This window comes from Bos indicus x Bos taurus, unplaced genomic scaffold (assembly GCF_003369695.1).
Source record: "Bos indicus x Bos taurus breed Angus x Brahman F1 hybrid unplaced genomic scaffold, Bos_hybrid_MaternalHap_v2.0 tig00001704_arrow_arrow_obj, whole genome shotgun sequence".
NCBI classification, from domain to species: Eukaryota; Metazoa; Chordata; class Mammalia; order Artiodactyla; family Bovidae; genus Bos; species Bos indicus x Bos taurus.
Window position 1 is genome coordinate 42466 of NW_020867451.1, and position 16935 is coordinate 59400.

The following is a 16935-nucleotide window of genomic DNA, read 5'->3' on the forward strand; positions in this document are numbered from 1 at the left end:
CAGCAGAGGGCAGCTTTAGGGAACCTTAACTACATGCCTGTGTCAGGGAACAGGCTTGAGTTCCCTGAGTGATCCTGGGACACATGGAGTCAGCACAGGCTCCTCGGTGCCAGGGAAGTGGGGATGTGCCTGGAGCTTCGGGATGTACTCAGGGGGACCTGCATGGGAAGTGGAGGGTGAGGGGTCCGGGCGGCTGCTAAGGGCTTGGTGACGAGTGTCAGGAAGGAGCAGAAAGGGGAGAACAAGCCATATTGTGGACATATGGAGACATGGGGAGAGTGCACACTTCAAACCCGCCCTTTGCTGAGGGGCTGTGCAGGACAGGGAAGGGCACACAGGAGCTGGCCCTGCATATTGGTAAGGGGTCCAGATTGGACAAGGGCAGCCTGCAGAGACACAGGGCAGTGACGTCATAGGCAAATGCTCCAATCAAGGAAGCAGGAGGGTCAGCACTTTACACCACACACCCAAGGAGCCCCGCCCCAGCCAGCAGCAGTCTTGGGTTCCTGATGCTGCCATGGGCTCCAGGCTCCTCTGCTTTGTGACTCTCTGCCTCCTGGGAGCAGGTGAGTCCTGGACACAGTGTGGGAGCTTCTGAGGTGTCTTTGCCTCCCTGAGATAGAAGCCTGGCGATGAGGGCTGCAACAGGAGGCTTCCCTGTGCTCTGCCCTCAGCTTCCTTCTGTCTCCTTCCCAACAGGCCTGGTGGATTCTGGGGTCACCCAGACCCCCAAATACCTGATCAAATCAAGAAAGCAGCAAGTGATACTGAGATGTTCCCCTGAATCTGGACACCGCTCTGTGTACTGGTACCAACAGGTCCTGGGCCAGGGCCCCCAATTCCTCATTCAGTATTTCAACACGCAAGAGAATGAGAAAGGAAACATATCAGATCGCTTCTCAGGAAAACAGTTCAGTGACTCTAGCTCTGAGCTGAACTTGACTTCCTTGGAGCTGACGGACTCAGCCGTGTATCTCTGTGCCAGCAGCCAAGACACAGCCCTGCATGATCAGGTGCCTCTGGGATAAAAACTCTCCTGCCCCAGCTCAGGAAGTGGTGGTGAGCGTGTTCCTGCCAGTGTGCCAAGCCCAGTCTCTGCTAGAGCAGTAGATTTTCCCAGACATTCATTTCTTGATATGTTTTAATGCTCACTAAGATCATGCAAGATAAGTATTATTTTAACTGCTTATACATGGAGGGGATGTGAATTGCCCAGATCTCATACTTCATAGCTGTTACAGCTAGGATTGCAGCTCCGGTTTCTTCTCAACACTTGTGGTTCCTTTCCTAATGGAAAGGTCTCCATACAGAAAAAGTTACATATATGTATTGGGTTATGTGTAAGAAGATACATTTTGGGGCTCTATGATATGAATTGTTATTCAGTGAATGGCAGCCAAGCATCACAAGAATGTATTCCCGTGAAAAGAATGTCTCAGATAAAAAAGAGCGTTTTTCCCTTATGCTCGTGTGTGCCCCATCTTGCCATTTCGCTCCTAAGTCTGCATCCCTTTTTGCCAATACGTCACCTTGTGCTGGGCAACCAACTTCTCTCCACCCAGAAAGCTGGGTCACGGGCCTGAGGGTGCTCTGCTTGCTCGCTGTCCTGACATGGGAAGCAGGGGCTCCTGTGAACATGAAGGAGCTGTACCTACGTTTGGCTGGTGGACTGTCTGTCAGTGAGAGGATAAGAACAGATCCAAACAATTCCACATATGTTGATGAACCTGTGATGAGGTTGGGAGCAGAAACCTAGAGAAACATGGTAGGTGGAGGGCCATTCTCAGGACTGTGATCAATTAAAGCAGAAATCGGCCTTGAAGTCCTACTGGGACACATAGCATAAAGGAAAGTAGGAAGCCAGAGGGAATTTCACAAAATGCAGAGCTATAGAAATATGTAGACAAATTAAAGTAATCTACACATTTATAAAGAATTTTTTCTGGAATAAAGTATAGATAAAATCGCAAACTGTTTATAGAAAGGTTACAACAACTTGTAAGGCTCAAGTCCATTGATCTGGACGGGTTTTCCTGTTGTGAACTCTTTATTCAGTTTCATTTCTGATTTGAGCCTCCGGGGAAAGGGGCGTGGCCCCCTGAGTGACAGATTGGCTGTGGGCCCTGGCAGGGATAGTGACATCTCAGAAGGACTCCCTGGAGAGCCCTTCTCCCTTCTCATCCACACACACTCCAGAGGGCCCTCTGCCTGCCCCACCCCCGCCATGAGCCCCTGCCTCCTGGGCTGTGTGGTCTTCTGTCTCCTGCAGGCAGGTGAGTCCTGGGGGGCAGGGTTCCCTTCGGGGTGCCAGCACTAAGCCTGTCCACTGCGAGTGCAGCATCAGTCCTCCTTCTCCACAGGGGCGGTCCATGCTGGTGTCACTCAGGACCCCAGATTCCAGGTCGTGAGGAGAGGACAGAGCACGACACTGAGATGTACTCAGGATCTGAGCCACGATTATATGTAATGGTACCGACAAGACCTGGGACATGGGCTAAGACTGATCCATTACTCAGATGACCCTCCCACCACGGAACAAGGAGACGTGCCCGAAGGCTACAGCATCTCCAGATCAACCACAGAGAACTTCCTTCTCACGCTGAAGTCTGGCAAACTCCCAGACATCTGTGTACTTCTGCGCCAGCAGTTACTCCACGGCGCTGCATGGCCACCTCCTCTCTGTGCAAAAAAACAGGGGTTCCAAGTGAAAGCTCCTAGCACCGGGAGCCTCAGGGCTTGGTTAGCCATGTGCCTGCAGTGTGACCCTAGGGGTGTGGACTAGGTTGACCCAAACCTCACTCAGGCACTCTGAGACATGTGTCCACCATCCATCTCTGTCTTTTCCCTGCATCCTCCCTGTGAACCAAGAAGATGTTTCTCCAGCTCTGACTGCTAGTCATCACCTGAGCCTGAGACCTCCAAGAGGGAAGGTTGCTGGTAAATTAGATAAAAACAGATCACCTTGTCTCACTTCAATGCTTCTCTCTGGAAGGTTCTCCCCGACTGGCTCTCATGTAGTCTCCGCTCTTGCCCACCTTTCTTGGGTGGGCAGGACATTCCTCTCCTCACCTCCCTGGCCCCCTCTACCACTCCCATGCTGCTCGTCCCTCATCCGGGTCATGTCCCTTCCCAAGTCACAGGGAAGCCTTTAAAGTGCCCTCTCCACATGGTCTGCTTTGAGCAAGTTGTCTGGAGTCATCAAAGAGAAATCAGCTTCAGTTAATTATCAATTATCCAAATCTCATGTGAGTCCATCTGAAGGAGAGACTGGCTTTCTATGTACATCCTCCCGCCCCCGACTTCCTCAGCATCTCACCTAACCTCGGCCAGCTTGGCACCACCTGCCTCATCAAACTCTTCTCAAAGTCAAAATATATCTTCCATTGCCCCAGTTATATCAAGATTTTATAAATAAGTGCAGAAATATATGAGTTCGTATATATAAAACCTCTTTACAAAATGTATCAACTAGAATTTGGAAATGCTTAATTTATACAAGACATCTGGAAATACATGTATCCGATTAATCAGAGGTAGGTATGGAATTCAGGTTTCCAGGAGATTCACGTGAGATCCTCAGAGTGTTCATTTTATGGCGATTATTTCCATCTTAGCTAAGTACCATCATTGCAGTGGTGCAGCGATTCTTTCCTTCTCAGTAACAATGTCGGACCATTGGTCTGCAACTTCCAGAGGCTAAGAGTAGATCTGAAGATGAACCCTAATTCAGCCAGGATGGAAGGCAGTAGAACACAAGAATGTGTGTGTATGAGTGTGCGTGTGTGTGAGTGAGTGTGTGAGTGTGTATTAAGGCTGTGGGGTTTCTGTATCCTTGCTTTAGACAGAGGACGCAAATCCATGAGACCGTAAACCACTCTGGCATCTAGGAGGCACTGTGGGCCCATGTAACCAGGTGAGCTGGAGGGGTTGAGGGTCACCCAGCAGAGGGCAGCTTTAGGGAACCTTAACTACACGCCTGTGTCAGGGAACAGGCTTGAGTTCCCTGAGTCATCCTGAGACACATGGAACCAGCACAGACTCCTCAGTGTCAGGGAAGTGGGGACGTGCCTGGAGCTTCGGGATGTACTCAGGGGGGCCTGCATGGGAAGTGGAGGGTGAGGGGTTTGGGCGGCTGCTGAGGGCTTGGTGACCAGTATCAGGAAGGAGCAGAGAGGGGAGGACAAGCCATATTGTGGACAGATGGAGACATGGAGAGAGTGCATACTTCAAACCCACCCTTTGCTGAGGGGCTGTGCAGCACAGGGAAGGGCACAGAGGAAACAGCCCTGGGTCCTGCCAAGGGGTCAGTGGACAAAGGCAGCCTGCAGAGACCCAGAGCAGTGAGGTCATAGGCAAATGCTCCAATCAGGGAAGCAGGAGGGTCAGTGCCTTACATCACTCACCCCAGGAGACCCTCCCCCAGCTAGTGGTAGTCCTGGGTTCCTGATGCTGCCATGGGCTCCAGGCTCCTCTGCTGTGTGACCCTCTGCCACCTGGGAGCAGGTGAGTCCTGGATACAGTGTGGGAGCTTCTGAGATGTCTTTGCCTCCCTGAGATAGAAGCCTGGTGACGAGGGCTGCAGCAGGAGGCTTCCCCTGTGCTCTGCCCTCAGCTTCCTAGTGTGCACCCTAACTGGCCTGGTGGATTCTGGAGTCACCCAGACCTCCAAGTTCCGGATCAAATCAAGAAAACAGCAAGTGATACTGAGATGTTCCCCTGAATCTGGACACCACTCTGTGTACTGGTACCAACAGGCCCTGGGCCAGGGCCCCCAATTACTTGTTAGTATTACAACAGGGAAATGATACAAAAAGGAAAGATATCAGATCGATTCTCAAGAAAACAGTTCAATGACTTTCGCTCTGAGCTGAACTTGACTTCCTTGGAGCTAACAGACTCAGCCGTGTATCTCTGTGCCAGCAGCCAAGACACAGCCCTGCATGATCAGGGGCCTCTGGGACAAAAACATTCCTGCCTCAGCTCAGGAAGCGGTGGTGAGCATGTCGACTGCCTGCCTTCCTGGCCCAGGCCAGGCAGAGTGGACAGTCTTCCCCAGATATTCATTTCTTGATATGTTTTAATGCTCGCAAAGATCATGCAAGGTAGGTATTATTTTAACTGTTTATACATCTGAGTGAACATGAATTGCCCAGATCTCATACTTCGTATTGTTATAGCAAGGACTCTGACTCAAGTCTGTTTTCAACACTTGTGGTCTCTTTTCCCCAATGAAACTGTCTCCCTACAGAACAAATTAGATATGCATATGGGTTACATGAAACAAGATAGAATTTGGGGCTCTATGATATGAATTGTTATTCCTGAATGGCAGCCACGGATCACAAGGAGGTATTCCCATGGGTGGAATGTCTCAAATAAAAACAGCATTTTTCATTACCCTGGCGTCTGCACCTCCCTCCATGTTCCTCCTAAGTCTGCATTCCTTTGTGTCAATACACCATCCTGTGTTGGGGAACCAGCTTCTCTCCACCCAGAAAGGTGGGTCACAGGCCCGAGGGGGCTCTGCTTATCCCTCCCCTGAGATGGGAGGCCCTGGATCCTGTGAACACGAAGGACTGTACCTGCTTTGGCCGGTGGACTGTCTTGTCAGTGAATTGATAAGAAATAGAGCCTAACAAGTCCTCAAATGTTGATGAGCTTGCGATGAGGTTGGGAACAGATACCTGGATAAACATGGTGGGTGGAGGGACGTTCTCAGGTCTGTGGTCAATTAAAGTGGAAACAGGCCTTGAAGTCCTCCTGGGACACATGAGTCGTAAGGGCAACAGGAAGCCAGAAGGATTCCGCAAGATTGAAAACTACAGAAATATGCACATATATAAACGTAATAAATATATTAATGAAAAATTATGTCTGGACTAGAACATAGAAAAATTTAACCAGTTTTACGAAAAGGTTACATAAACTTGGAAGGCTTACGTCGTTGAGCTAGATAGGTCTCCCTGTTATGAACTGTTCACGCAGGTTTGATAGCTTACGCTGAAAGGTGTCGGATTCATGATCTCGGAAGAAGACTTACCTTTGGGACCAGGGACCGGTCTTCACCACCCAAGAGCTTTAGTGTAGCCAAGTTTTATTAAAGTATAAAAAGGGACAAGGAAAGCTTCTCTCATAGACATAGGAAGGGGAGGGAGAGCATCCCCACTTGCTAGTCTAGTCAAGGTCTTATATATTTTATCAGCCCCACTCACAACATACATCTTAAATTAACAAGATTAGAACTGACAATAGAAAGGTCTCACCAAACCCACTTCCACAATATACATCTTAAGATAGCAAGATTAGTCAGAAGGTTCTTGTTAAGGAGAAATAAGCAATGTCCTCGAGCAAGATACCTTGCTATATTGACCAAACAAAGCAATGTAGAAAAAATGTTTCTTCTTTTCTCCTTGAGAGGCCTGGACTCCTTTTGCCTTCTCGAGGACTCTGAACCCGTTTCTCTTCCTGGGGGACCCTGGACTTCTTATCAACTTGCCTAGGAATTGACTCTCTGAGGTTCATCTTTGATTTGAGTCTCTGATGGAAGGGGCCTGGTACCCAAGTGACAGGTTGGATCTGGGGTCCGGCAGAGACAGTGGCATCTCAGAAGGACTCCCTGGAGAGCTCCTCTTCCCTCTCATCCACACACACACCAGAGGGCCCTCCGCCTTGCCCTGCCCCCACCATGAGCCTTGGCCTCCTGGGCTGTGTGGTCTTTTGTTTCCTGCAGGCAGGTGAGTCCTGGGGGGCAGGGTCCCTTCAGGGGGTGCCAGCACTGAGCCTGTCTGCTATGACTGCAGTATCGGTCCTCCTTCTCCACAAGGGCGGTCCATGCTGGTGTCTCTCAGACCCCAGATTCCAGGTCATGAGGAGAGGACAGAGCGTGACCCTGAAATGTACTCAGGATCTGGGTCATGACCGCATGTACTGGTACCGACAAGACATGGGGCACGGGCTGAGGCCGATCCATTCCTCAGCTGGTGTGTCCACTAGCGAGCCAAGAGATGTGCCCGATGGCTACAGCGTCTCCAGATCAAGCACAGAGAACTTCCCTCTAATGCTGGAGTCTGCCAACCGCTCCCAGACATCTGTGTACTTCTGCGCTAGCAGTTACTCCACGGCACTGCAGGGTCACCTGCTCTCTGTGCAAAAGACAGGGGTCCATGTGCAGGCTCCTAGCACCGGGAGCCTCAGGGCTTTGTTAGCCAGGTGCCTGCAGTCTGACCCTGGGTATGCGGTGGAGACTGGCCCGAACCTCACTGCCGGGCCTTGGGGACCTTGTGGGACCATCCATCTCTGTCTTTCCTCTGCAGCCTCCATGTGAACCAGGAAGATGCTTCCCCAGCTGTGACTCCTAGTCATCACATGAGCCTGAGACCTAGGAGGGAAGGTTGTTGGATAAATTAGATACATCTAGACACTCTTGTCTCACCTCAGGCAGCTCATTTCTGGCTTTCTGGAGGTTCTCCCACAGTCTGGTTCTCACCTGGTCTAGGCTGGCTCTTGTCCACCTTTCCCAGGCAGGCAGGACATTCCTCTCCACACCTCCCTGCATCAGCTCCCTGGCCCTCTCCACCACAGCTACACTGCACCTCCTTCGTCTGGGTCAGGTCCCTTCCCAAGTCACAGGGAGGCTTTTAAAGTGGCCACTCCATGTGGTCTGTTTTCAGCAAGATGTATGGAGTCATCAAAGAGAAACATCACCTATCATCCCAAAACTCACGTGAGCCCATCTGAAGGAGGACAGATTGCCTTTGTGTGTTCTCGACATGCACCCCCGCCTCCCGACATCCTTAGCAGCTCACCTAACCTAGGCCAGGTTGGGACTACCTGGAACGCTCATCAAAATCTTCTCAAAGTCAAAATATATCCTGCATCACCCCCATTATATCACGATTTTATAAGTGCAGAAATAATTGAGTTCATATTTCTAAAACTTCTTTATGAAAAGTATTATCTAGAATTTGATCATTCTTAATTTAAATACAAAATCTGGAAATATATGCATCTGATTAGTCAGAAGTAGTTATGGAATACATGCTTGTAGGCAGATTCACTTGAGATCCTCAGAGTATTTATTTTATGATCATATATTTCCATCTTAGCTAACGACCGTCATTGTCATGGTGCCGCAGTTATTTCTTTCTTAGTAAAAAGTTCGGATCATACAGTCTTCTGCCTCCAGAGGCTGAGTGGATTTGAAGATCAACCCGTCAGCCAGGCGAGGAAGGCAGTAGAACAGGCGTGTGTGTGTGTGTGTGTTCGGGGTGCTGGAATTTTTGTACCCTTGCTTTAACAGATAGGACTTCCCTCGTGGCTCAGGTGGTGAAGCATCTGCCTCCAATGAGGGAGACCTGGGTTCGATCCCTGGGTCGGGAAGATCCTCTGGTGAAGGAAATGGCAACTCACTCCAGTACACTTGCCTGGAGAATCCCTATGGACAGCGGAGCCAGGGAGGTTACAGTCCATGAGGTTGCAAAGAGTAGGACAAGACTGAGTGACTAAGCTTTCTTTCTTTCTTTTAAACAAACGCTGCAAATCCATGAGACCCTTGACTTTGGCCACTTGGAGGCACTGTTCCATGATAAGCAGTGTGTGCTGGGAGGGTGTGAGTCACCCTGGGGAGGCCAGCTTAAGAGACCCTTGTCTATATCATGCCTGCATCTGGGAGCAGGTCTGAGTTCCCTGAGTGGTCTGGGGACACATGGAGCCAGCACAGACTCCTCACTGCCCAGGGAACTGGGGACATTCTTGAAACCTCAAGATGAACATAGGGGTTGTATCCTACCTCAGCATGGGAGGTAGAGGTGAAGGGGTTGGGGTGGCTGGTGAGGGCCTGGTGGCTGGTGATGAGATTCAGGCAGGGTCAGGCAGAAGAGAACAAGGCATGTTGTGTGCGTATGGGACCAGGAGACGAGTCACCTCACACCCAGGCTTGCTGAGGGACTGTCAGGGACAGGGAAGGGCATAGAGGAGCCAGCCCTGCGTATTGGTAAGGGGTCCAGTGGACAAGGGCAGCCTGATAAACACAGCAGTGACGTCATAGGCAAATGCTCCAATCAGGGAAGCAGGAGGGTCAGCACTCTACACCACTCACCCCAGGAGCCCGGCCCCCAGCCAGCAGCAGTGCTGGGTTCCTGATGCTGCCATGGGCTCCAGGCTCCTCTGCTGTGTGACTCTCTGCCTCCTGGGAGCAGGTGAGTCCTGGACACAGTGTGGGAGCTTCTGAGATGACTTTGCTTTTGCCATCCCCAAACGCAAGACTACTGGAAAGGGCTGCAGCAGGAGGCTTCCCCGTTCTCTCCTCTCTACTTCCTTGTCTTTCCCAACAGGCCTGGTGGATTCTGAAGTCACCCAGATCCCAAAATTCCTGACCAAATCAAGAAAACAGCAAGTGACACTGAGATGTTCCCCTGAATCTGGACACCGCTCTGTGTACTGGTTCCAACAAGCCCTGGGCCAGGGCCCCCAGTTCCTCGTTCAGTATTTTGATGGAGAAGTGTATCAAAGAGGAAACATGTCAGATCGATTTTCAGGTCAACAGTTAGGTGACTCTCGCTCGGAGTTGAACTTGACCTCCTTGGAGCTGATGGACTCCGCTCTTTATCTCTGTGCCAGCAGCCCAGACACAGCCCTGCATGATCAGGTGCCTCTGGGACAAAAACTCTCCTGCCCCAGCTCAGGAAGTGGTGGTGAGCGTGTCGGTTGCCAGTGTGCCAAGCTCAGACTCTGGTAGAGCAATAGATTTTCCCAGACATTCATTTCCTGAAATGTTGTAATGCTCACTGAGATCATGCAAGATAAGTATTATTTTAACTGTTTATATGCCTGAGGGGATGTGAATTGCCCAGATCTCACACTTCATGACTGTTACAGCTAGGATTGCAGCTCAAGTTTTTCTCAACACCTGTGGTCACTTTCCTCATGGAACCGTCTCCATACAGAGCAAGTTACATATACGCGTTGTGTTATGTGTAACAAGATACTGTTTGGGGCTCTGTGATATGAACTGTTACTCAATGAATGGCAGCCACGCATCACAAGGAGGTGTTCCCATGAAAAGAATGTCTCAAATAAAAAAGAGCGTTTTTCACTTACCCTGGTGTGTGCCGCGTCTCACCATGGTGCTCCTAAGTCTGCATTTCTTTCTGCCAATCCATCATCCTGTGCTGGGCAACCAGCTTCTCTCCACCCAGAAAGGAGGGTCACAGGCCTGAGGCCTCTCCCGACATGGGAAGCGGGGGCTCCTGTGAACATGAAGGAGCTGTACCTGCCTTTGGCAGGTGGACTGTCTGTCAGTGAGTTGATAAGAACAGATCCAAACAATTCCTCAAATGTTGATGAGCCTTCAATGAGGTTGGGAGCAGACACCTGGAGAAACGTGGTAGGTGGAGGGCCATTCTCAGGGCTGTGATCAGTTAAAGCAGAAATGGGCCTTGAAGTCCTATTGGGACACATATCATAAAGGAGAGCAGGAAGCTAGAGGGAATTTCCAAAGATGCAGAGCTATAGAAATATGTAGATAAATTAAAGTAATATACACATTTATGAAGGTTAACTTTTCAATGAAGTATAGATAAAATTGCACACTGTTTACAGAAAGGTTACAACAACTTGTGAGGCTGATGCCCATTAACCCGGATGGGTGTCCCTGTTGTGAACTGTTCACTTAGGTTCATTTCTGATTTGATCCTCTGGGGGAAGAGGCGTGGCCCCTGAGTGACAGGTTTTCCCTGGGGCCTGGCAGGGACAGTGACATCTCAGAAGGACTCCCTGGAGAGCCCCTCTCCATCTGGTCCACACTCAGCCCAGAGGGCCCTCTGCCTGCCCCACCCCGCCATGAGCCCCTACCTACTGGGCTGTGTGGTCTTCTGTCTCCTGCAGGCAGGTGAGTCCTGGGGGGCAGGGTACTCTTCGGGGTGCCAGCACTAAGCCTGTCCACTGTGACTGCAGCATCAGTCCTCCTTCTCCACAGGGGCGGTCCATGCTGGTGTCACTCAGGACCCCAGATTCCAGGTCGTGAGGACAGGACAGAGCGTGACACTGAAATGTAGTCAGGATCTGGGTCATGACCGCATGTACTGGTACCGACAAGACCTGGGACATGGACTGAGGCTGATCCATTACTCAGCTGGTGTGCACACTAGCGAGCCAGGAGATGTGCCCGACAGGTACAGCGTCTCTTGATCAAACACAGAGAACTTTCCTCTCACGCTGGAGTCTGCCAACCGCTCCCAGACAGTTGTGTACTTCTGTGCCAGCAGTTACTCCACGGCGCTGCAGGGTCACCTGCTCTCTGTTGAAAAAGACAAAGGGCCCACATGCAGGATCCTAGCACTGGTAACCTAATGCCCTGGGGACCATGTGCCAGCACTGTGACCCTGATGTGTGACCTGGACAGGCTTGGATCTGACCCCAGGGACTCGGAGACTCATGTCTACCATCGGTCTCTGTCTTTCCTTTGCATCCTCCCTGGATGCAGTTCAGACTGCATCCAGTTCTGACTAGTTCTGACTCTTCCTCATCAGCTTAAGACCTCCAGAAGGGCAGAATATTAGTAAATCAGATATATCTAGACCCTCTTGTCTCTCCCAGCACTGATTGCTGTCTCTCTGAAAGTTTCTCCCGCAGCCTAGCTTTCAAGTGCTCCCTGCTCTTGCCCACCAGAGGGGCGGGTCTTTCCTCCTTTACTGCCTTGGGCTCAGCTCCCCTGCCCTCTCTGTCCAGACACACTTCTCTCCCCTCATCTGGGTTATGCCCCTTCCCATGACACAGGGAACTTTGTAACCAAGCGTAAGGGGTCGTGTTTGAGCAAGTTCTTGGGGTCATCAAAGAGAAAACAACCTCAGTTAACTAGAAACCATACAAAATCCTGTGAGTCCATTCCCAGGAGGAGAAACAGGCTGGGTGTGTGTTCTCCCTTCCTGCCCCTCCTTCTTAGCATCTCAATTAACCTGGACCACGTTTCCACCATTTCCTTCAGAGAAATATTCTCAAGGTCAAAATATTTCCTCCTCGGTATCTTATTATATCAAGATTTACAAGTTCATAGGAAATAAATAGGTTAATACACATTTAAATAGGAAATCTGAAAATATATGCCTCTGATTAATCAGAAGTAGTTATGAAGACATGTTTGCAGGCAGATTCACTTGAGATCCTCTGAGCGTTTATTTTATGATACATATTTACATTTTAGCTAACTACCATCATTGTAGTGGTGAAGCAATGATTTCCTTGTTAGGAAAACAGTCAGATCATACAGTCTTCTACCTCCAGAGGCTAAGAGTGGATTTGAAGATCAACCCTAATCAGCCAGGCTAGGAAGGCAGTAGAACAGATATGTGTGTGTGTATTCAGGGTGTGGGACATTTGAAACCTTGCTTCAAACAGAGGCTGCAAATCCATGAGACCATGGACCTTCGGCCACTAGGAGGCACTGTGTTTCCATGGTAAGCAGGGTGCCCTGGGAGGGGTTGAGAGTCACCTGGGGAGGGCAGCTTAAGGGAACCTTGGCTACATGCCTGCACCTGGGAGCAGGTTTGGGTTCCCTGAGTGGTCCTGGGACACATGGAGTCAGCACAGACTCCTCTCTGCTCAGGGAAGAGGGGTCCTGCCTGGAGCCTCAGGATGTGCCCAGGGGCCCATCTTTGGAGCAGCATGGGAAGGGGAGGGTGAGAAGTTGGGGTATCTGGTGAGGGCTGGGTGTCAGGCAGGGTCAGAAAGAGCAGAACAAGAGTGTGTGGACACATGGGACCAGGGGACGAAGCTCCCCTCACACCTATCCTTCCTGGCGGCTGTCAGGACAGGGAAGGACACAGAGGAGCCAGCCCTGGGTCCTGCCAAGGGGTCCTGGAGATAAGGGCAGCCTGCAGAGACACAGAGCAGTGACGTCATAGGCAAATGCTCCAATCAGGGAACAGGAGGCTCAGCACTTTACACCACTCACCCCAGGAGCCTTGCCTCCAGCCAGCAGCAGTCCTGGGTCCTGATGCTGCCATGGGCTCCAGGCTCCTCTGCTGTGTGACTCTCTGCCTCCTGGGAGCAGGTGAGTCCTGGACACGGTGTGGGAGCTTCTGAGATGTCTTTGCCTCCCTGAGATAGAAGCCTGGCTATGAGGGCTGCAGCAGGAGTCTCCCCTGTGCTCTATCCTCAGCTTCCTTCTGTCTCCTTCCCAACAGGTCTGGTGGATTCTGGGGTCACCCAGACCCCCAAATATCTGATCAAATCAAGAAAGCAGCAAGTGATACTGAGATGTTCCCCTGAGTCTGGACACAGATCTGTGTACTGGTACCAACAGGCCCTGGGCCAGGGCCCCCAGTTCCTTATTCAGTATTATAATGGGAAAGAGAATGAGAAAGGAAACATGCCAGATCGATTCTCAGGTGAACAGTTCAGTGACTTTCACTCTGAGCTGAATTTGAGCTCCTTGGAGCTGACGGACTCAGCCGCGTATCTCTGTGCCAGCAGCCAAGACACAGCCCTGCATGATCAGGTGCCTCTGGGACAAAAACACTTCTGCCCAAGCTCAGGAAGTGGTTGTGAGGGTGACTGCCTCCCTTCCAGGCTTAGATAGATCTGATAGACTCTCCCAGAAATTCTTCCTCTGCTCTGTTTTAATGCTCCCAAAGATCATGCTAGGTAAGTATTATTTTACCTGTTTATACATCTGAGGGGAACTGACTTGTCCACATCTTATATGTCATTGCTTTCAGAGCAAGGAATTTGATTCAAGCCTGTCCTCATCACTTTTGGTCTTCGCCCCCATAAAACTGTCCCCCACATAGAATAAATAATACACAGAAACACACACACACACGCACACATACACACACATACTCACATACATGTTTTAAAGCAATCGGCTCACATAGTTGTGAAGGCTGGTAAGTCCAAAAGCTGCAAGCGGGTCTGGTGCTACTGGAGACTGAGGGGAGCTGATGTTTAAGTTCAAAAGCAGAAGGACTAACGGTCCAGTGTGAAGGCCATCGGCTGTCAATTATCTCTTACTTGGGGGAGGATCAGTGTTTTCGTCTATTCATCTCTTCACCTGGTTCCATGAAGGCCACTGACATTATGGAGGGTCATCTGCTTTATGAATTAAAATGTTAATCTAATCTATTATTAAAACATACATATTCACATGTTGAAAGTGAAGTCGCTCAGTCGTGTCCGACTCTTTGCGACTCCATGGACTGTAACCCACGAGGCTCCTCCATCCATGGAATTTTCTAGGTAAGAATATTGGAGTGGGTTGCCATTTCCTTCTCCAGGGCATCTTCCCGACCCAGGGATGGAACCCTGGTCTCCCACATTGTGGGCAGACGCTTTATCGTTTGAGCCAAAAAATATCCCTCTTTGGAGCACCCAAAAAATAAAGCTAAATATCCAAGACAGAGTCAAGTTGACATGTTATAGTTAGTCAGGACACCACCTTCCAGGGCTGCACAAGAATTTAGTAAGCATGATCTCCCTGGCAGGTAACAGGAGTTTGGATTTCTTGACTCCCTTTGCTAATCTCTGACAGCCTCCTCTAGTGCTTCCTAGGTGCAAAAGTAGATATGGACACATTTTGACTTCAAACCCTATACTTGAGGACTTCAGATGTCATAGGAAAGAAAGTAATTATGCTTGCCGGTTCCATACATGAGATATACAGAGCATGTAACTTACCCTCAGGCGTTTTTACATCAACTTTATTTCCATATGAATTATAGTTAACATTTGAATAATGTGCAGTTTGGGGGCCCTGAACCAGCCTTAACCCTGCTGTAAAATTTGTTTAAAATTCAGTCAACCCTGTTTATGATTTCACATCCACAGATTCAACCAGCCACAGTTGTGTGGTACTGTGAAAAGTGAAAGTGAAACTCACTCAATCGTGCTTGACTCTTTGCAACCCCATGGACTATACAGTCCACGAAATATAAATTCTCTCCAGGCCAGAATACTGGAGTGGGCAGTCTTTCCCTTCTCCAGCAGATCTTCCCAACCCAGGGATCCAACTCAGGTCTCTCACGCTGCAGGCAGATTCTTTACCAGATGAACAACAAAGTCTGTAGTTAGTATCTATTAAAAACTCAACACAATACTGGACCCATGAAATTCAAAATTGTGTGGTCCAAGGGGTCCGCTGTATATACAGTAACATTACACACTGTCCAGTGAACAGATGAATGGTTCTGATCAATCCATGTGTGTGTGCCCACGGAACGTTCACCTATAAGGCTGAGAACGTTTCATCACCAAAAATCCTCTGAGGCCCCATTCCCAGGCCTGTCTCCTTCCCTGACAACCAGCAGTATGATTCCTGTTGCCGTCATTTTTTTTTAAGTCCTCTTTAGCCCAGAGCTAAATGTTTAAGCGATTTCTCCTGGAAAGTATTATGGTTGAAGAAGTTCTTGAAAGCATGTGAGCACCATATCCATGTCAGGGACTATCCTATCTGGAGATGGGTGGTTTGGAAAATGACCATCCAAAGCTCTTTTCTGCTGGTACAAGGTTTTTTTTTTTTTAATGCACTTTTATAAATTTCTTTTCTTGTGCACACATTATCTGAAATGATTTTATGATGCTATTTTGAGAGGAAGTCCTCATCTCCTAGGGAAATTCCTTTGAGGTCCCATGTGATATACACACAGCAAGGCCTCCTGCTCACACACTGGTGCTGGGACTGAGCAGACAACCAGCAGCAGCAATTTGGTGAGAGATCATTTCATGTCAGGAGAAGGCTTGCCTTTGATTTGACCCCAGTGTTCGAGTCACAGGAGTTGAATTGAAAAGTCCCCCTTTCTGTAGTGCCCTGGCCTGGTCACTAGTCTCCTGCACTGTGGGTCTCACTGTCTCTTGGACCAGAGACATTCTGAGCACAGGTATGGATCCCATGGACTTGCCAGGCCCCGATTCAAGGCTTTTTTGTGGCTACAACATCAAGCTCATTCATTGCTTCTGACTTTAGTTTCTGTGTTTTTGTCTCTGAGGCCCAGGGAATGGTTAGTCACCCAGACCCCAGACGTGCGATCAGGTTCCATGGAAACCAGCTCATCAGGAGGTCACCATGGTCACCCACTCATGACCAGTGCATGATATTCAGGTTCAGAAATTATTGAGAATTTGAAAATCACAGCAGCAGAGCATGGCAGCCAGTGCAGGGTCCTTCTAAATGTGAGGTTTGTGCATGTGATACAGTCTGCGGCTCTCGGATATTGGTTACTGAATGGCTGCCCGCTTCACAAGGAAGTACCCGCATGCAATGGATGTTTCACGTAAAATCAGAGCATTTTCCCTTTACCCCAGGGTCAGCCATCTCTCCCGACATCCCTCCCACGTCTGTACTCCTTTGTGCCCACATGTCATCCGTGGTGCTGGGCAACCAGCTTCTCTCCTCAAAGCAAGCTGGGTCACAGGCCTGAGGCGGTTCGGCTTGCTGCTCCCCCACTCCTCAGACACGATGAGAAGCATGTGCTCAGGTGGACATGAAGGCACTGAGCCTGCATGTGACAGGCACCCTGTCAGTCGGTGAATTAATAAGAAAGGGAGCCCAAGGATTCCTCAAGTGTCGATGCGCCTGCCCTAAGGTTAGGGAACCAGATTCTGGAATCTAGTGCTGCTTTATTTCCTTCTTAGTAGAAATGTCTGATCATACAGTGTTTTACCTCCACAGACTAAGACTAGACTTGAAGATCAGCCCTAATTCATCCAGGCTGGGAAGGCAGCAGATGAGGGGTGTGTGTGTGTGTGTTGTGTGTGTGTGTGTGTGTGTGTGAGTAGGGGTTGAAAGTGTGGAATGCGGGGAATTTGTATTCTTATTTTAGATGGAAGGCACAGATCCATGAAACCATTGGCCTCTAGGAGGCACTGTGGGCCCATGGTAAGCAGGGTGTGATGGAGGGGGTTGAGAGTCACCCTGGAGAGGGCAGCTTAGGGGAACCTTGG

The 16935-nt window shown here is 49.7% G+C and overlaps 1 protein-coding gene, 1 pseudogene and 1 gene segment (V, D, J or C); all 3 read left to right on the forward strand.

Moving 5' to 3' along the window:
* Nucleotides 1-269: 269 nt before the first annotated feature.
* Nucleotides 270-7373, forward strand: LOC113888778. The gene is made up of 4 exons (XM_027535776.1): nucleotides 270-357; nucleotides 700-1013; nucleotides 6731-6734; nucleotides 6801-7373. The coding sequence occupies exons 1-4, from the start codon at nucleotides 270-272 to the stop codon at nucleotides 7322-7324; spliced, it is 930 nt and encodes a 309-aa protein (XP_027391577.1). The 3' UTR covers nucleotides 7325-7373.
* A 3466-nt stretch (nucleotides 7374-10839) lies between these two features.
* On the forward strand, nucleotides 10840-11349 carry LOC113888780 (annotated as a pseudogene).
* Nucleotides 11350-12977: 1628 nt separating this feature from the next.
* On the forward strand, nucleotides 12978-16412 carry LOC113888779. The segment is given in 3 exon segments: nucleotides 12978-13048; nucleotides 13182-13541; nucleotides 16297-16412. Coding segments are annotated over 3 exon segments (525 nt in total).
* The last annotated feature ends 523 nt before the right edge of the window (nucleotides 16413-16935 follow it).